Here is a 21,018-nt window from a genome sequence, read left to right on the forward strand (position 1 = left end):
GAAAATGGAAAAGAACAGAAAAAAGGCATTAGTAAGCATTCTGCAAATCTTTGCTTATTTTTAAATACTGTACGAGCTTCAAACGCTTACCTGAATCCCAGTCGCTCTGGAGGAACTCTGTCTCCGGAACTTCTCATCCATCTGCAAGAGGGAAAAGACACTCCAGGTTAGCGTGGAAACATCTAGAGGCGCCACATACTGCGCTTACCCACCGCATTTGTTCTTCATAACCGGCATCCATGCTGAAAACGTTGCGGCACCTAAAAGACACAGAAAAAGAACTCAGTTCAATGCAAATACGAAAGGGGTGCATCGCACATCGCGCTCTCGCACCTTCAGCGCTACTCATCTCAGCAGCACGCCGCCATCCCCGGACGCCGGTCATCATCTAAGGAAGGAAAGGAACAAAGTTAGAGAACTGTTCAAAAGACTACTTACCTGTCAGACTCTTGCCAGTGAAGTAACTAGGCAGCAACGAGTCTGCATCAATCAACGCGCCCCTGCGCTGAAAGCATGACTGAGAGCACACTATCCAAGAAAACAAGGTGAGCTGTGGATCAAAGGGAAGGGTTCAAGGTCGTAAGAGGTCAGAACAGGCTAAGTGACATCCCCGTGGATACCAGGTGAGCGTTACAGGTACTATCTATGTACCCTCAAAAGGACAGTCCACAGACAAACTTGATGTGTCCCATCCTGTCGATCACACCCAACCCTGCGGAGGAACCTTGCATAGGGGTGGCGATAGGCGACAAAACCTTTTCTTTCTTGTTGAACTGGGGGACTAGGTCATGCATCCGGGAAGGGACATTTGCATTGTCAGGTGATGCCATGAACACTCAAGGATTCTCTGTGGTTCGAGAAGTGGTTCCTTTTACTGATAACATCTCACTATCTATAGGAGATAACAACTTCTCAATAACCTTACTTTACTCTCGACAGACACCTGTAAACATACTGGCACAAGACATCATGAGCAGACTAAACATGACCATTTCATTCACAGACAAATGCATAATATGTTCAACAGCAGGTATACACATGTTGAAAGTAAAACAGATCGTTCAAGCATATTGTGGGCGCACAGTACAGAGGGGGTGTCAGTAGACCCCAAGATGTTTCAATATAGGACAGACATTGCCTTTGCACGGATGCCAGGCATCGCAGGAAAGGCATGGCGAGTACCAAACGAGTATTTGTTCAGGCCTGAGACACAATTGGATGAGCCAGAGGGAACAATGTTGTCCATCGAGATTGAGGCAGTGTTGGCATGAGAGGATTGGATTGCAGTGCATGAAACTGGGAGAGCATGGAGAGCATTAATTGCAGTTGCAGAGGGGTGCAGGCTGACAACAGTGACAGATGATGAACTATTTGTAGATGAAAGACTAAAATTGGAAATAGTGTTTGAAATGAGTGTAACATTTTGGTTACAAATCCACTACAGAGAGGTTCCACAGAGAATGGCGATGGCGCTGGAGGCTCTGCCCTCATTTTTTGAGGAAGAAATGGCCAAGGTGCCAGACAGTTTGTGGACCACCAGTCCTTATGAAGTGGGCTGCGTAAAGAGCATAGAGGGAGTGAAGATTAAACTGAAATCAGGAGCAATTTTGCCAAGAGTAAAACAGTATCCCCTAACCAAGTAGGCAGATGAGGGCATCTATGAGACAATTAAAGCCCTCATTGAGGGAGGCATTCTGGTACCATCAGAATCTCCATGCAACACAGCAGTGTACTTCATGCGCAAGGCCAACAGGGGGATCATGGCCTTTCATCCAGGATTTAAGACCTCTGAAACACATTATAGAAGCAGAGTATCCAATAGCAGCACATCCTGTGACAATTTTGTGTGGCATTCCAGCAGAAGCCACCTGCTTCATGGTTATTGATTTACAGAATGCGTTATTCCCAGTACCATTACACCCAGTACCATTACACCCAGACTTGCAGGACTTAAACCAGCTTTATGTACCGAAACCAGAAGTGGAAACATACTCGTTTGCCAGAACAGTACTGCGAGTCACCATCTTTCTTCAACAGAGTGATCCAGATGGATCTAAGTAACATACAGTCAGAAAACACAGTTTCACAGTATGTAGACGAGATTTTGATTTGCGGTGAGACAGAAGATCACTGCAGGGAGGACTCAGTACACATGTTGACAGTCTTAGCTGAAAAGGGGTACATGGTGGACGAGACAGTACTGCCAGAAGGAGGTACTGTATATTGGAGAAATTATATCCAAGGACGATCAACACAATGCCCAAAAGAGAACAGAGACAATACACAACACACCCCAGCCCAAAACAGTGAGGGAAATGCAGCGATTCTTGGGGTTGTGCAACCACAGCAGAGCGTGAGTTTTCTACTACAGCACATACACAAGACCACTATTGACTGCACTAAAAGAGGCCCAGAAGGGAACAGAGACACTGACATGGACAACAGAAATGATTGACACCTTTGAGGAACTGAAGCAAGCAATAAGTACAGCTCCTGTGTTAGGAACCCCAGACTACAAAAATGAGTTCTTCCTGTTTTCCCACACTGCCGGTATAGTGATGAAGGCGGTGCTGACTCAGAAGACAAGCATGGGCCATAAACCAATTGCTTACTACAGTGGACAGCTTGGCCCAGTGATGAGAGGACATTATCCGTGTGATCAATCGTTGGCTGCAGCAGCCTTCGCAATGGAAAAGTCATCAGCAGTGACAATGGGATGCACCACCACTTTTTACGTGGAGCATGCCCTTTTTTGTGTGACTGCATAAGCCAAAGAGCACACTGACTACACAAAGAGCATCAGTGTATGAAGTGATACTATCAACGTAGAACTGAAGATAGATCGTAAAATGCAGGGCAGTTAACCCAGCACTATTCTTGGCAGATGTCTACCAACCAGCAGGCTATGCACACAACTGCACAAAGAACATAGAGGCATTCAGTGACACACATAAGGTGGAGGAAGACGCACTTGAGGGGGGGAGACGTGCTGTACATTGATGGTTCATCAACTATTGATCAAGCAGACTGGATCAAACGGACTGGAGCTGCAGTGGTAAGACTGAAAGAGGACGAGACAAGTGAGGTGGTTCTGAGTGCACGATTACCATCCCATTACTCAGCACAAGCAGCAGAACTAGTGGCTCTCAACAATCTATTCTGACAACGCTTATGTCACATCAACAGGGCTTTCAGGACTAGCACAATGGCTCAGGAGGGGGTTTAGGAGGGCAGATGGGACTGCAGTGCAGCAAGCGCTCCTGCTAGGTAAATTGATCAAAGTGATTGCATCTCCAAGAGAGGTGGCACTAGTGAAGTGCCAGGCACACACAAAAGGGGAAAATCCTATCTCAAGAGGGAACGAAGCAGCAGACTATGAGGCAAAGTGCGCACCATATTTTGGGAAGTTGTGGGAATTGGAAGAAAGACGAAAGGACCTAGGAGGTGTGAGGAACATGGTGATGGTGGAGGGGTACAATGCACTGCAAGAGACACAGATCATGGAACTTCAGGGAGCTGCAACACAAGAGGAGAAGGAGTTATGGGTAAAGAAAGGATGCTCGATGTCTCCAACAGACACCTTATGGCGACCAAACAACACAGGGAAAGTGTTTATGCCACTAGCATTACTGAAAACAGCATTAGCACAATTGCATTATCCAACACACACACAGGGAAGGAGTTCATTGCTACACGCATTGAAGAAACATGGTTTTGCCCAAATATGAATGAACATGTAGCGGATTTCATTAGCAATTACTTGACCTGTCAACAGTACACCGCAGGACATACCTTGAGAGTTGTGAGAGGAGCCATACTAGACCTGCAGGGCAATTCCTGCATCTCCACGTGGACTACGTGGACATGACCCAAGTTTGGCAAGGTTTTTAAAAAAAAAAAATGGTTTATTGATGAATGGACACAGCTTATAACAACACATTATTTCATAATATTCATACATCATTATTATTACTACGAAACATCAAAGTTTTTTCCTCATTCTTTTCAACTCGTGTTTCAGGGTAGTGTTAAATCAACATATCAACCATATTATATAGAGCAAATATAAACAGGTAGTTGTAGTCAATTACACATTTTACAGGTTCAGGCAGACTCAGTTTGTGACGGGGTGTGGTGTTGTAGCGCGGATATTCGGAAACAGATAGTCTGTAATCCTTCCCTGTGATCACTGCCCAGGTATTGGTCCCCTTATCTGCATCCACAACACAGGACACCCTCCTCACATAATTCAGAGTCCCGCAGGGAACTGTTTGTATCTTGTCTCATCAATCTATCTCTCTCTTCCTTCTCACGGAGGCCCCAAATCAGCAGAGGTCATCATGTCATTCAACATGTGTCCCCAATCCATACTGTTGTCTACCTCTGTGTCCTTCGTGGTCTGCTGTCCCCCAACGGTATACATCTTTCAACCACTGTTGAATAGCGGGGCCTTCTGGGCGTTTCCAGGAGATTGCCATCCTGCGCTTGGCCAGTACAAGGAGGAAGGCCACCCTTTTTCTCCTGGATTTCGTGCGTTTCCTTCCCGCTAGTATGCCCCACAGACAAACTTCAGGTGTACTTAAGTACATGCTACCAGTCCAGGTGTTGGTCTTGTCCATAACCTCTTTCCAATACTTTTGGACTACCGGGCATTCCCAGATCATATGCAAAAACCCTACCATGGGTCCTTTACATCTAGGGCAGGTGTGCGGATGCTGTGGGGAGATTCTGTGTAGCATGGACGGGGTCATATATACTCGATGTACAATGTTATACCGAATTAGTCGAAACCTGGCATTTCTGGATACCTTGCGGACTTGTTCCCATATTTTTACCCATTGTTCATCTGGTATCTTTTCCCACATCCCGTTCCCATTTTGTCTTTACTGTTCGACCACTTGCTATGGGTTGGTAGAGACCGGATATCAATCCCCGGGTGTTAGTGATATCCAACATTTGGTGCAGTTGAGGGCTATTTTCGTGTTCGTCGATGTATCCACCCACAGGTAGGCCAATCTCTGGACTAATCGAGCATAGCTCAAAAAAGACCCCTGTGGCATATCGTATTGGTGGAGCCAATCTTGAAATGGTAATACCTCCCCCCCTCATATAGGTCTCCCACCCTCCTGCATCCTCTATTCCTTAGTAGCAATTTGTTCAAATTGGCTATTATGCTCCTGATTTCTGGGTCAAAATTCAGTGGTAGATTCACGCTATTTGGGTGTGGGTTTTGAGGGCGTTTTAGTATTTGTTTCCAGATCTCCCGCGGTACCATGTATATTGCACTCTGTCCTCCACTTATAGACGGATCCCACAATAATTCTATCCCTTCCCTATGTCTCGGGAAATCCCTCAATAGGCGTTGTAAATCTCCCTCTGGTGTGTTCACCCAATTAGAGATCGTTTGCAGCTGAGCTGCCGCATAGTATCCCTCATAATCTGGTAGTTTAGGCCCTCCATCTGTGTGCAATCTTCACAAAGTTGTCAGAGCCACTCACCGTCTGTAGGATCCCCAGAGCAATTGCCCAATGCATGCATCTAGCATTTTGAAAAATACCTTTTTAATCTTGTACAGGATGTTAATAAAATAGTACAACAACCTGGGTAATACCACCATCTTGCATACAGCTATTTTCCCAATCAATGAAAGCGGGAAAGTCTTCCAACATTTTACAGATTCCCCAATGCCCACCAATGCCCTCCTTGTGTTAAACTAAAATGTCTCCTCCAAATTATGGAAAATTGTAACACCCAGGTAGCGAAATGACTACGTCACCCAACGTATAGTTTCTTTGGGGAGTAAGTCCAGTGGAAGTGCATGCATGGCGCCTAGAGGGAACAACAGGGATTTCTCTACATTGACACTGTAACCCGATAATTTCCTGAAGTTGGAGAGTACTTCCAGTATCACTGGGATATTGGCTCTGGGATTGCTTACATATATCAAAGTGTCATCCGCATATAGTGAGATGTTATGCATTATGCTGTGTACCTTGATCCCCGTCTCATTTATGTGTTGTCTAAAATATCCTGCCAGGGGCGCCAGAGCAAAAAGTATCGGTGATTCCGGGTATCCCTGCCACGTACCCCTCTCTAATATCCACTTCTCCGAAATCCACTCACTTGTTTTAATCTCACTTGGGGGTCCGTGTATAATAGACAGATCCATTGTTGCATTACGGGACCCATACCTATACCCTCCAGGACCTTGAATTACCACTTCCACTCCATTGAGTCAATGGCCTTGGTTGTGTCCAATGCCATCAATGCTAATTCTTCCTCCGACTGGTGAGTGTGCTCCATTATAAAATGCAAGTGTCTCAGATTCATTGAAGTGTTTCGCCCTATGATAAAGCCGTACTGGTCCGGGTGTACTATGCCAGTTGCAACCTTTTCCAATCTAAGATTTAAGAGAGATATCAGTCTATATTATCCACAGAGTAGCGTGTCTTTGCAGGGTTTTAGGATAACCGTAATAAGTGCTTCCCTCATGGATTCAGGGAGAACTCCCTTAGAGAAGGCCTCCTTTATAGACTCTCTGCAGGACTGGTAGCAGTATATCAGAGTATGCTCGATAGTATTCGACCGGTAGGCCATTTGTACCCAGGGTTTTCCCCGTTTGCATCGTTTTTAGCGCCCATTCAATTTCTTCTAGCTCTATGGAGGATTCTAGTGTTTCTTTTTGCGGTGCTGTCAGCTGGGGGCTTTGTGATATTTCTAGAAGATCTTAGGAATCTACGTCGGAGTATGTCCCCTCACTAGTATATAATTCCTTATAATATTCCCCAAACGTTTTCATTGATTTGCTGCTGCGTGGTAACCCTGATTCCCTCCATATCAATAATCTGGGTGATCGTGCCCCTAGGTTGTTCCTTGCATATCAAACACGCCAGCAGTTGGCCCGGCTTGTCCCCCTTCCCAAGGACTTGCATGGTATAGCGGCCTCTGTCGAAATAATGCAGGGCTTCTTGGTGTGTGGCCTGAGAGGTGATCGCTTCTGCCAGTTCCTGCCCCACTGCCATCCCTCTTCCCAGTTCAGTTTCTAGACTCCTAGTCTTCTGTATCCCTACCGCTTCTGAAATGCACATCCCTCGTATTGTCACCTTAAGGGCCTCCAAGAGGATACCCACTTCTCCCACTGAGCCCTCATTATTGGCCAGGGATGAGATTATTTCTTCTCTAATCATTGCATTAAAGGCTCCATCAGTAAATTGTTCTATTTCCAGCCTCCAGGTCGGTACCGCCGGCCGACGCCTACCCATCTGTAGCACCGTGACTAGCGGGGCATGGTCAGAGATGGTCTTGCACAGGTATTCTGTCCGGGAAAATCTATGTGCACCTTTGGTGCCCATAAAGAGATAGTCTAGACGAGAGTGAGACCGGTGTACTGGTGAGTTATAGGAGTATTCCCTATCATTCCCATGTGATCCCCTCCAAAATTCTTGTAAATCTAGTTCTTGTATCGTTCTGTTTAGGGACCATGATGACCGGGGGAGATGATATGTTCCTGTTCCCGATCTGTCTATAGCTGGATCCATGTAGCAATTAAAGCCCTCCCACCCCATATGACAATATCTGGTCTGGATTTACCAAGTTTATCAAGATTAACGCTACATGATAGTGGTTGTTTGCTCATTCTGCAAATGGATAGAGGCTGGGCCATGCTCCCACGCCGATGCACTCAGAGCAGCAACATTTCTGGTCTGGGAAATTTTCTCAAGATGGGGCATGTGTGAGGTCCTGCGGTCGGACAATGGCCCTCACTTCGCCAATTAGCTGTTTCAACACATCACAGCCTTTCCAGGCATCAAACACAAATTTGCCTGTGCGTACCACCTGCAAGCAAACTGGGTGTGTGAACGCCATGGCCAAAACTTAGTATAGCACCAAGAAAAACTTTCAGTGTTTGCCTTTGGCACTATCTGAATTGCGCAATAAGCCAGGGTCCGACCACCATTTAACACCCCATGGGGTGGTGATAGAATGGCGCATGCATCTTCCACTGGCTCCTCCCGCAAGGGCATTCAAAGATTGTAAGAACAGCGCAGAGTGTTGTGTCAGGAAATGTATCCATATATCACTTAGTTGGTTTCTAGCGCCTTTTTATATCTCGCCAGATACAGCGGATCCAGGGCAGGCCTGAACACAACGAAGAGGTTGACCCTGATGATACAGAGTTAGATAAATAACTGAAACACTCAGAAAAGGTGGGGGACATAGTACTCCTCCGGAACTTCCTATGGTGCTGGAACATGCCCAGATTTTCTGTCCCTCACGTAGTTGAGGACGTAGCAGATCGAGCCGTCAGGCTCGCATGCAAAACAGTTTGGAACCATATCCAGGACATCAAGCCCTACAAAGCAGTGGCCTCACCTGGCAACAGAATTTCAGTTTCCGACAGGACCAACGTTCAGGACCTTGATGAATTACAAGTGCGCTCAGATATTACTGAGTTAGGGAGACCAGGTCATCCTATGGTCTGACGATCCCAAGCAGCACAAGTAGCAACTGATACACTTGTTCAGATAGATAAAATTAAACACTCTGTTTGTTTCTTTTCTTTCAGCACACTCAGGTTTACATGTATGTAGTGAGGGTGGTATAGATTGTTATCCTGATGTTACCTCCTATTGATCACCCTGAAGCATTTAGGCTACCCCACCTGTTGCGCACTGGCCGGTTGTGGGTCCAGAACACCTTTAACAGATCTTTGTTAGTTAGTCTGTACATACGAGATCACCCAAACTGTTATGCAAAACAATTACATTTATTTGTATTTAAATTTAAAAAACTTAAAACAAAAAACAAAGTGTGTCACACTACTAATGACAAACAGCCTATTCTTTGGCTTAGCCTAAATCGACGTGGAAAGTTTCAGCATTTATTGAAATCTAAACAACCTTGCACATTGGTTCTATTACTTTCACTTTTTCATAGTGTGGGTTAGTAATGGTTGTGACTTCAAATGTGGTCTAGTTGACTGCACATCTATCTGGTCGACACATTGGTGTTTCTGGCATTCAGTAATTAATGTTGAATCTGGTGCCGTCTTCAGGACAACTTCAGTGGACTGGGGCTGTCATGTAAGTTGGGACATCTGTGCCGTAATATTTTGGTGTGTCAGGTGAGCGTTGAATCTGTTGAAGGTTCATCGCTTACAGCGCCTTTCCGTGCCCACAACCGGCCAGTGTGCAACAGGTGGGGTAGTCTAAGTACTTTTCTTGTTTAACTGTAATACCCCTCATTACTTAGGCTCCCCTTATCAAAAAGAGGGACACACTACCCCCCCATTTACTAATAAATCACTCTGAAGCATTCCCTAACCTGTTTGTGCGCTATATAAGGAGATTGAAGAGGTTTAGAGCCTGATTACCTGCAGTATATCGTCTTGTGTTATGTAGAATATCTGGCCCAAGCATACCCACAACTTGAACACAGTGCATACCCGGTTTTACCCACATTGAGAGACCCCTCAGTAAGAAAGGTCTTGGAGGAGGTCTTTGCTTTCACCCTCAGCGATTATTTAGTTCGCGGAGCTTGATAACACAAACAACTATTAAAACAATAACACGTTTCTTTGCGAATTCCAGGCGGACTATTTTCAAATCTTCAAGCTGCAAGGACCAAGCAGCATAAGTGGTCATGGAAGGAACAATAACAAATATTATTATCATTGCGCATTTATTGATCCCCAGTGGTGTAATGAGAATTGTGTTTTGGCAGATTTATATGGCTGCAAGTACTACCGCTGTACCCTCTACTAACATTACCCCAACCCATGCAGGAGGAACTACCATGTCAGGTGGACGAGAAGACACTGCTGTAAAGGTAAGGGGAGGTAAGCGCAGTGTTGACACAGACATGAAGGGAGTTGATATGTATCTCACTGACATAGCATGGGTATCCAATAACATGTTGTACAAACACATGAGCAAAGTAGGTAAGGAAACCACCGGGGAGAGCTGTTATGTCTGCTCTTTAATCCCCTACGCAATGATTGTTTCTCGAACGTTCATAGCAACTGAAATACTTGCAGCAAGAACACAGTGCCAGATGTATCTCGCGATGTTGCAAACGCGAGGAAACAGCAACCTTGAGATGGATGTAAAAAGAGAATTTTCCCTACGAAGATAACTACATAAAAACGCTAGACATGATGAATAATTATTGGCAGCTAGATGAAGGATTGCAGTAGATCACTGACTGACCTGAGAAGTGAGAGACAAAGACTTTCACGCTGAATGAATTGCCATGTCCTTGGACAAGAGTAAAGGAGATAGGGAGAGAGCCTGGATGCTGGGAAAGACCATAGATATTGATCTATGTGATAGTGTACACTAATGACGGATTGGGAAGATAGAGTAGTAGGGAGCAAGGCACTGACCCTAGCGCAGTCAGCTGTGAACATGTTTCAGGAAAAGAATGATAAGTGCCTGAAGGAATGGAACACAAGCGCAAATTTGCTGACATGGGTGGAGAACAAAGCTGGACCGACGCCAATAATTCCGCTGAAGACACCAGCCCTGTGCTATCAGAACAATGGCGATGTGGAAGTAGGCGAGAACGTGGGATGCAAGACGGTAGAACAACTTCCAGCAATGAGAGCAGGAACGGCAGTACTGATGGACCACTACTGGGCGTGTGAATCAAAGGCGCATGAGAAGCTGCCACCTGAATGGGGAGGAGTATGCTCCTTGGTGCACATCAACATGCCATTGTTGGTGGTACCCAGAAAGGATGTGAAGCTCGATGACTTCCCAAAGATGGACAACAGACGGAAGAAGAAGTCGGTCAAAATAGCACCAACAGTACAAACAGAAAAGGTGGAGAAACAAAGCGGATTGATCAACGCCATAAAGGAAGAACTCGGAGCAAAAAGTTTGGTGGCGCTCCAGAACCAGTATGCTCTGGATCTCCTCACAGCTATGGAAGGAGGAGTTTGCTCCAAAATAGGGAGTTGATGTTGCACATTTATACCAGCTAACGATGAAGAGAACAGAACTCTTTCAGACGCAGTTGCATAATTGGCACAAATGTATGCAAAGATGGAAGATGAAGCATGAGGGACAAGGAAAGACAAGAGCTGGTAAGCATATACATGGTCATGGATGCCATTATGGTTGTCAGGCGGACTGAAGATAATAGCTGGAGCACTTATACTGGGAACAGCATCAGCATGTGAAATTAAAATATGCATTGTGAGGTGCAAGAAAACAGCAAAAGAGGCAATTGGAATACAGATAATGATGGGTGTAAACATTGGAGGAACAAAGGATGAAATTTTTAGCAGAATCAGACTGTCACACTCACCTGTGTCCCTGCAGGAGCGATGGACGAGCCCCCCTTGATCCCGAGTCTTCACTTCCCCTGTTTCACCTGCAGGAATACCTTGATCTTTAGTAGGGTGTGCACTCCATCCTGCATTTGCAGGGGCGCGATTCACTCATGTGATTGGTGCCAATGTCTGTAGGCTGAGTTCAGATGCCAAATCGTGTTTTATGCCTTCACAGCGAGGATGAAAGTTCAAGATGCCAGTTTCTTCACTGGCTAGAAAGTCCTTCCCACAAGTGAACATTGCGTGGAGAATGTTGAGTGTCCTAAATTGTCCATATTGTCTTTGTTTGCCGGTATTTTTGTGGGTGAGTAGCGCTACGTGTAGAAGCTAGCTGCTGGTAGGTATGCGCAGCGCTGTCACGACTCGCTCCCTTCGCTCCCGTTCCCACCACTTGGGGGCATGATTTGGGGTATATTCCCTACTGGACCTTTCCTCCGAACCTTATGCTACGGTGCTGTGATGAATTGGGAGCGCTAAATCCCTATTTTCCATGTTACTTCCCTTCCGGATCCATTCCAGGTTTTTGGCAGCCAGCATGCTTCTTTAACCAAATGACTATGCTTCCCAGAATGCCTGGCCCACTGCTCCACCTCCACCCTTGCAGGACAAGGTTGGGTGGAGGATAGGCAACAGCTGTGGCTGCAGGTGCAGCAATCAGCACACCTGAGGCGTGTGCTCGTTAAGCAGCTTTAAAAGCCTCAGTCTTACTTCCGTCCAGCGCTGATCTTTGTTTGCAGTGTTCCTGTTGTGACTAGTCCCTTGTTCCTTGTTCCTTGCCTTTGTACCTAGTTCCTAGTTCCTGTTTTCTTGTTCCTCCGCCCTAAATCTCGGATTCATGCGCTAATTGATTTCTGCTCCCTTGATTCCCTTTTTGTCTTCCTCTGTTTGCAGGCAGCATTTCTCAGTGCTTTCCCCTTTTAGATGCAGCCCAGTTTGTCTGTGTTCTATATTTCTTTGATTCATATACCTTAGCCTTCCTCTTAGATTAGCTTCCTGTCTTTTCCTTGGAGGGGTAGGGAGAAGTTTGCATTGGTTATTTTGTTTTTCCCTGCTCCTGATCCTTACTTTCTATTGGGATCCATTCCATGTTTTCCATTGCACTTCTGCATTTATTTCCCATTTGATTATTAGGTGTGGTGTGCGGTTGTAGCTAGCTCCTGTGTGAATGCTTATGTTTTCCTCACTAATTTGTAATCACTATTACAATTTAGGTATTTAGTTTTCCTTCCATTGCTGTTCTAGTCTTTCTGGGTCCCAGTTTCATCAACAGGATTCGTGGGCTAGCTGACATTCAAGAGGTTTATCTCGTCATCGTGAGTACAGTTCTTTAGTTCCCTTATTTAATACCATCAAGAGTGTTAGTTCACAGATCCTGTCATTGCTTGCCCTCCACGTGGGTTTAGCGCTGTCAGTACCTGTAACAGCAATTGGGTGTAAGGCGCTTGCCGACTTTCCTCGCGGTCAGGTGCTTACCCCACATCTCTTTTCATATATTGTTTTTGATGTCACACTCTATTTGCACTCCTGGGTTCTAGCATACATGAGTCGTTGTTCCTGTGTGCACATTTCCCTTGCCATATTCGCTGCCTTTGTATTCGCCTGACTAATCCTGACAGAATGACCAGCCCAAAATTCCCATTGAATATGGCAAGTTTAAGAAAGAAAGGCAGCAAGGCCTCTAACAAGTTTGTACAGAAAGCTTCCCCTACATTTACCTGTGCCAATCAAATCACTAGTCCTGACTTAAATGAACTCCTTGTCACAAATGGGCATTTACGTGCAAAGTATTTTTCCCATAGGATGGCACATCCTACATTGCCTGATCCTAGTTCTATCTTTTGTTTTGATCCCGATTCTATGTCAGCGCAAGCCTTAGCCGCAGAAAACAACACACTGTTAGACTTATTATACAAGAGTACCTCTGTTGTTGAACCCCATGATTCCAGTTGTGCTTCACCTCAGATAGAACAGTTTCATGATACAAACATAAAGAATGGAGGGGTTCCTTGCATAACTTCTGTTTTCTACCCTCAGTCTAAAGCATACTCCTTTGCACAGGTACATACTGTAGTCCCTAATGCCAAGAGGTCTAATTTCAATAGTTTGCTTAAGGGAAACACAGACCAAGTTGGTAAGAGAAACTATAAATCACAGAACCTGCAAGCAGTAGAGGACAATGTACAATTGGTGCACATCCAGATTGCTAGTGCAGGATCCAGCCCTGATGCCACTATGCCTCCCCCTGTGCCTACTGATAGTGATGTGCAGTTAATGCAGGGCATGCTAAGAGCTAAGCTTGAGGAGTTAAGACAAGAATTCATTTCTTTACAAGAGGAGAATAAAACCTTGCACTCTTTACTGAATACACCTCAGACTTTATCTGTTGATGTTGAGGAAGTGAACACTGTTCAGCCCCTGAGTGCAGAGACTTTGGTAAACCATGATATTTGTCAATATGTTAGATCTATTGGGAGTGAAGGTCTTTCGTCTAGCACAGCGCTTAATCTGGGCACAGTTTCTAACAATTGTTCTGCTGTTTGTCAGGGATTGCAGTTAGCTGAAGATTTACAAGCCACTCCTTTACCTAAAATTTCCTGTGTAGCAGTTTGTCATAATTCTGAGCTAGCACACATACAAGCTTCTGATTTCCAAACACAATCCACAATGGTGGCATACACAGATTCAGTCACTACAGTAGGCTTAGGCCCTGCTCTTGATACAGCTGCTGAGACTGAAGCAGATGTTAAGGCTGATGTGGAAAACGATGTTACCTTTGGGTTCACTCTTCCTTCTGCCAATTCTGATCAATACAAACAGTCAGAGACAGTACAGATTTCATGTTCTGATGGACTCATTCCACAGTATACAGAACCAAAAAACCGGCAGGCGATTCCTGAACTGTTGATTGATAATCTGCCTCTTTCAGAAGCTAAAACAGAGGAATGGACAATTGACGAAATCCTGATTAACAGAGACTTTACTATGGTGATTCCTCTGGTTGATTTTGACTTCTACAAAGAAAGAGACTCTGTGTCACCCACTAAAGAAAGGGACTGCAAGGGTACAGCTCAGTCTTTGGTTACTGGTGCCAAGGAGTCTACTGCCCTAAAGGTGCCCTCCATTCCTGAGCCACCAATGTGTCTGTCAGCTTCTGAGACTTCTGTCTGTCCTCCTACAACCATTGACTCTTCTATGATCCAATCCACAGCCCTGCAGTCATCTTTGGCACACGTGTCTTCAACCAATGAACCGCTGCCATGTCTGCCATTTACTCAAGAGCCAGTCCCAAAGACCTGGACATGTTTGTATCCAGCAACCGAGATTGCTTCAGCTTGCATGCCTTCAGCCTCAAGGTTTCCCCTGGCCTGCCTGTCTTCAGCTACAGTGACTCATCCTGCAGATCATCCTTCAGCTTTAGAGCCTCCGGTAGTCCATCAAAAGTGCATGTCTTCAGTCCCGTAGTATACTGAGTATTTGCCTTCAGTTCATGAGACGCCTGTATCCTGCTTAGCCTCGCTGCCAATATCAGAGGTATACCTGTCTACACCATCAGATCCTGCTGTATTTTCTTCTGCTCCAGCGATTCCTCCTGAATCCCAACCATTTACTGTCGATAAACGTCTAGCTTGCCTTTCTTTTGCTTCAGGGGGAGCACCAGAATGCCTCCCTATTCCACAAGACGATTCTCCCAACTGCTTCACTTTAGCATCAGAGCCTCCTAAAAATGCAGCATCAGAGTTTGAGACTTTTGCCAGCTCCCGCTTCAGAGTCATCAAGCTGGACCAAGTGGTGAGTCAGAACCACTCACCTGGGTGTGCACAGGGGGTGGTACAGACCGGCGTATTACCTACAGGACTTGTGCAAAAGAATTCCGCCAAGAAGCACCAGTTGGGTGCTAGTAGCCAAAGGAAGGGAATGACTGCTGCAGTTCAAAATGTGTCTGTTATTGCTCCTTCTGCGAGTGTGCCTGAAATACCAAGTACTGCGTCTATCACTCCTATCAGTATGCCAAACGTCCCTGCTGTTGTATCCCACGTGCAACAAGGTGGTTACACGACTGTCACCAGGAGTACCAGCCTTGTACAACCCATTGGACTTTCAGGTCTCCAAGGCGTAGAACATGTGCAGTCAAACCTTAGTCACTTTCAACCACAAGCCTTTTCCCAGATGGATGACAGAAGAAAATCTGAACCTCTATCTCAGCCGCCACCTTCTCTAATGGCTGAACATAAACCTTTCCTGAAGCCAGCAATTTCCTCACCTCCCGCATGTCCACTCTCGGCAGAAAGGCTAACAGGGCTTCTACCATTGTCTAAGGCATGTTGCACCAGCCTGCCTCCCTCCTCAAAGACTTATAAGGGTCCACTCCCAGTGACTGAGCTTCCTGGACCTTCCAACTCTGCTTCAGGTCCTGCAAGTCCTTCATGCCTTTCTTCGAACCATGAGTCTCTTCCTCACCAGAAGCCACCGTTTCCATCAGTACCACCTCCAAAGACAAAGCACTCCTATCATGGAAGTCCGTCTGCCTTTGCCCACAGGCCACCATTTCCATCAGTGCCACCTCCAAAGAAAAAGCACTCCCATCATGGAAAGAAGATGTCTCGTGCGGGTGGCGGGCACCCGAAGACGGCCGTAGGAGGGGGTATACTGTCACGACTCGCTCCCTTCGCTCCCGTTCCCACCACTTGGGGGCATGATTTGGGGCATATTCCCTACTGGACCTTTCCTCCGAACCTTATGCTACGGTGCTGTGATAAATTGGGAGCGCTAAATCCCTATTTTCCATGCTACTTCCCTTCCGGATCCATTCCAGGTTTTTGGCAGCCAGCATGCTTCTTTAACCAAATGACTATGCTTCCCAGAATGCCTGGCCCACTGCTCCACCTCCACCCTTGCAGGACAAGGTTGGGTGGAGGATAGGCAACAGCTGTGGCTGCAGGTGCAGCAATCAGCACACCTGAGGCGTGTGCTCGTTAAGCAGCTTTAAAAGCCTCAGTCTTACTTCCGTCCAGCGCTGATCTTCGTTTGCAGTGTTCCTGTTGTGACTAGTCCCTTGTTCCTTGCCTTTGTACCTAGTTCCTAGTTCCTGTTTTCTTGTTCCTCCGCCCTGAATCTCGGATTCATGCGCTAATTGATTTCTGCTCCCTTGATTCCCTTTTTGTCTTCCTCTGTTTGCAGGCAGCATTTCTCAGTGCTTTCCCCTTTTAGATGCAGCCCAGTTTGTCTGTGTTCTATATTTCTTTGACTCATATACCTTAGCCTTCCTCTTAGATTAGCTTCCTGTCTTTTCCTTGGAGGGTTAGGGAGAAGTTTGCATTGGTTATCTCGTTTTTCCCTGCTCCTAATCCTTACTTTCTATTGGGATCCATTCCATGTTTTCCATTGCACTTCTGCATTTATTTCCCATTTGATTATTAGGTGTGGTGTGCGGTTGTAGCTAGCTCCTGTGTGAATGCTTATGTTTTCCTCACTAATTTGTAATCACTATTACAATTTAGGTATTTAGTTTTCCTCCCATTGCTGTTCTAGTCTTTCTGGGTCCCAGTTTCATCAACAGGATTCGTGGGCTAGCTGACATTCAAGAGGTTTATCTCGTCATCGTGAGTACAGTTCTTTAGTTCCCTTATTTAATACCATCAAGAGTGTTAGTTCACAGATCCTGTCATTGCTTGCCCTCCACGTGGGTTTAGCGCTGTCAGTACCTGTAACAGCAATTGGGGGTAAGGCGCTTGCCGACTTTCCTCGCGGTCAGGTGCTTACCCCACATCTCTTTTCATATATTGCTTTTGATGTCACACTCTATTTGCACTCCTGGGTTCTAGCATACATGAGTCGTTGTTCCTGTGTGCACATTTCCCTTGCCATATTCGCTGCCTTTGTATTCGCCTGACTAATCCTGACAAGCGCCTTCAATTTGAGCGCGCCTGGTAATGTCTCTCCCTTTCCCTTGCAATAGAAATTATGTGGTATTAGTGCCTCGAGTCGGGTTCAGCGCTACTGGAGACTTGGTGGTTAGGTACGTTTGTACGGAGGCTTTTGGTAAGTATGCACCGCGTAGAGAGAGAGGGCAGTGAAATAAGTGTCCGTGTTATTGGAGCGAGCACAATGAATAAGGTCTGTTCTTTCTTATAGGGGTTTGTGCGCTTGTGCAACTAACCTGGATTCCAGCGTTGCATGAAGATTCGGTGAGTATGCGCAGCGCTACTGATGTGCGTGTGTTAATGCTGTTCTTCTTTGTTCTTACAGGTGCCGGTGTAGAAGTGCCCTCTTGAATGGAGACAGCTGCGGCGTGGAGTAAGAACCAGGTAAGCTGAAGCTGAATGATCTGGAGCGGGTAAGCAGAAGCAGGATGATCCGGAGCAGGTAAGCAGAAGCTGGATGATCCGGAGCAGGTAAGCAGATGCTGGCTGATCCAGAGCACGGCAAGTGTGTTGCTGATACAGCTCACAGTAAGCAACATGAAGCACTGAAAGAATCTTGGGTGTGGCTTATATAGCCAGCCATACCCAAACACTAGAGAGCTCATGAGTTATCATGCACTTCCTGTTTGGCAACAGGAAGTGGTAACCAGGAAGTTACTACAAACACTAGGAAGGAATGAAAGGAGGGATTTATTATGGGTTCTTTGTGTGCCTATGCCAGGCCTGCCAAACCTCCACCCAGCTTGCCCCAACTACCTGCCCGATACCCATGACGGAGACAGACCAAGGACAAAGATTGCACAGTGTGATTTAAAGCTGGACAACCCCTGTGATCCAAAATGTTATGAAGGGAAGTGGGTTTGGTGCAACCCTGAAGGGGTATGCTGCTATATACACTGGTCCTTTGATGATCACACAAATTGTTACGGACACCTCAGAGGAATAACGAAAATATGGCAGCCCAGAGCAAAAAGATGGACATATAGAGATTTGGTCGACAAGTCGGCCAGAGGGGGGACTGAAGCGGGATGGACATATCCACCCCCTGCTCGCTCCCCCTCCCATAAGAAACATAGCCCGGAAGAAGAACAGGGGATACCATGATCGCCCATACTATTTTGGACCGATTCCTAGTGCTCCCATGATATACCAATACGTCGAGAGGTATCCACTCAGCCAATCATATAGCCCAGGAGCAGTACAAACATTGCCCAGAGTGGATGAGGAGCCTCAGGAGGCAACCAAGGAGCCTAAAGCGCCAAGAAGCCGAAGCCACTGACATTGTTAGAGACACCATGACATAGTTGCGTTGGACAGGAAGCACACGTGCCATCCGCACATCGGGACACAATCATACACCCACATACACGAAGAACACATGCGTAACAATTCTATACCTTAGAGGACAGACACATATACATACCGCCTTTGCTTTATTATTTTGTCATTAGCCAACACCACAACGCAGAAACCTCAAGAAGCAAGATATCCTGAACCAGCTTGCAGACGCTTATACGCAATTAACTCTATGGAGCTGCAGGAGCACCTATGTGCGCGGCCTGACACAGCCATGTACGACTAACATATGGGGAATATAGAATGGAATATAGAGTAGGACAAACATGTAGAAGCCATGTTATGGCTTAGGAAAATTACAGCAGGCCACAGACCCTCAGCAGGAGCAGGGCCGAGTTGAATTCAGGCTGAACAGAAGAACAAACTTATGAGACAGGAAGGACCTGCTGCCAAAGGCAACCAGATACAAGTGACATTCCATTCCCTGAACGGTAGTAGCACAAGCTGCAGTAAAGATGAATAATTCCTCATAATTCAGAGCTAGAGAGGTCGGAAACACGATCTTTGGACACATGACTTGGCTGACTGGGATAATGAATCGAAACCGACACTTGGAAAGAGGAGAGGTCTCACGCCGCCAAAGACTTGTAACAAAGAAGTTACATCAAAGAGACAAGTGTTGCACGATGTGAAAAGCACTCTCATAGTCTATGGTGGTACACACAGGTTACAATGCAGACACATACTTGTTCTTATTATATTGAGACGGTACACCTTGAGCTGAGAATCATTTTGGATCCCAGGCCTGGGGGCGTCAGCTCTAGCCAACCACAGCTCAGTATCCTTGGGGTGGGTAGCAACGGGCAAGAACCAATGCTAAGACCCTGACACTGCAACATTGTTTAGGGATAAAAAGGTTGGGATGGGCCAGGCCTGACACCTGACATGGGAGAGCCAGTAAACTAACATGTATAGGTTCTGCTATAGGTGGACTATCACTCAATGCCCAATCCAGTCGCATGATAGGTTTTCTGGAGATGGCCCAGGTCGTGTCGTCATTGTGACGTAAGGTGCTGACAAAACTGGCCTGCAAGCCAGGGAATGCTGGGACGTTCACGGATTCCCTTTGCCCTTGTGCTGATCCCTTTTGGTTTTGGCTGTAATAAACCGCACTTTGAACTTGCTGTCTGACTGGGCCTGCGTTCCTTTTGGGGGGGAAAGTGTTGGGCCTTCCATGAGTTCCGAGTCTGCAAACTCCTAGTAGCCCCCTAACCTACCTGGAAGTTTGTCCCAACATCCTCTTCACCTCCTCCTTCCCTTATTCTCTCACAGAAGCTGTGATTCGTGTCTGGGGCCCTTATGCATCCTCAGGCCCCTGACCCCCCACTACCAATCAGCGCAGCTCCTGTCTTCCCTGGAACACCCTCCACCCTGGAGGATCGCACTTACTCCTAACGTGGCCCTTTGCCATGTAGCACTCAACAACCAAGCACTTCATCTGTTGCTCACCTACGGGCCTGGACCCCCATAACACACTCCCTCTGCCCTTTTCCTTGCTGTACTTGCATGTTCCGAATGCTCACAATGCATATTAGGTTTGTCCTTCCTCCTTTTCCCCTCGACTGCTCTTACGAATTATTGTGTTATGTAATGTATGTCACTCCCTTGTCCCCACTCTCCCTGTGGGTGCTTTGAAACAATATTTTACTAGCTGTATAAGCGCCTAACAAGCAAACAATAAATAAATAACCAACAAAGGGCCCTCATTTTAGACTGTGCGTGATGACTACAGATAGACGAGCACCCTACTGTGACTATGTTAATGCACCCAAATTGAATAGGGGGTACTTACAATTCCAGCATCCTTATATATTTCAGCTTCCAGGCATGCTTCTTCCACTATGGAGGATATGGGCAATCTGCCCCCTGGTGTGCCTGTAAACCAATACGCATCTAACGATTACAAGGTAACAAAGTGAAGTGGAACATCAATCATGCAAATACATAATGCACCTCAGTGGCACAACAACACTGAGCAGATTGTGCTCTAGCCTGTCCCCCAAACCCTCACCAGAAATTTGGGGCTATGTTGACTCGACCTGGCTGACCTGCAGAATCGTGGCTGGACAGAACAGTACACAGATATTAAGCAGCGCCTGGGCTTCCCTGTTAACAAAGGCCCTGTAATTACTAACATAAAGCACCTCACTGTTAGCTCCTGCATTCATCTGCATACATGTTTAGGCAGCACCAGTCATCCAATCTAGGAGGTACTCGTAAGTCTGATAGAACAGATCTGGGTTTATTTAATTGCACCGTGAGAAAGTATCCTCCAATAAACAATTGCAGACTCAACAAGACACAGAGATGACAACATACACAAAATAGATTGAGGTCGTCGCTTAAAGCATAAAGTGGATTGGGACTTTATGAGAAATATCTATTAAGCCAAAAGGTATCCACTAT

At 46.1% G+C, this 21,018-nt stretch overlaps 1 protein-coding gene across 1 annotated transcript in view; it reads right to left on the minus strand.

Annotated features, from left to right (window-relative positions):
* LOC138455020 (uncharacterized protein F13E9.13, mitochondrial-like) overlaps window positions 1-21,018 on the minus strand; it is a 170,196-nt gene that overhangs the window by 147,362 nt on the left and 1,816 nt on the right. The window contains exon 3 of the mRNA XM_069607079.1: window positions 20,405-20,487. Coding sequence (XP_069463180.1) covers window positions 20,405-20,487 — 83 coding nt within the window. The remainder of the gene's footprint in view (window positions 1-20,404; window positions 20,488-21,018) is intronic.

The sequence above is a fragment of the Ambystoma mexicanum genome, chromosome 1p (genome assembly GCF_040938575.1).
Source record: "Ambystoma mexicanum isolate Mex_15411 chromosome 1p, UKY_AmexF1_1, whole genome shotgun sequence".
NCBI classification, from domain to species: Eukaryota; Metazoa; Chordata; class Amphibia; order Caudata; family Ambystomatidae; genus Ambystoma; species Ambystoma mexicanum.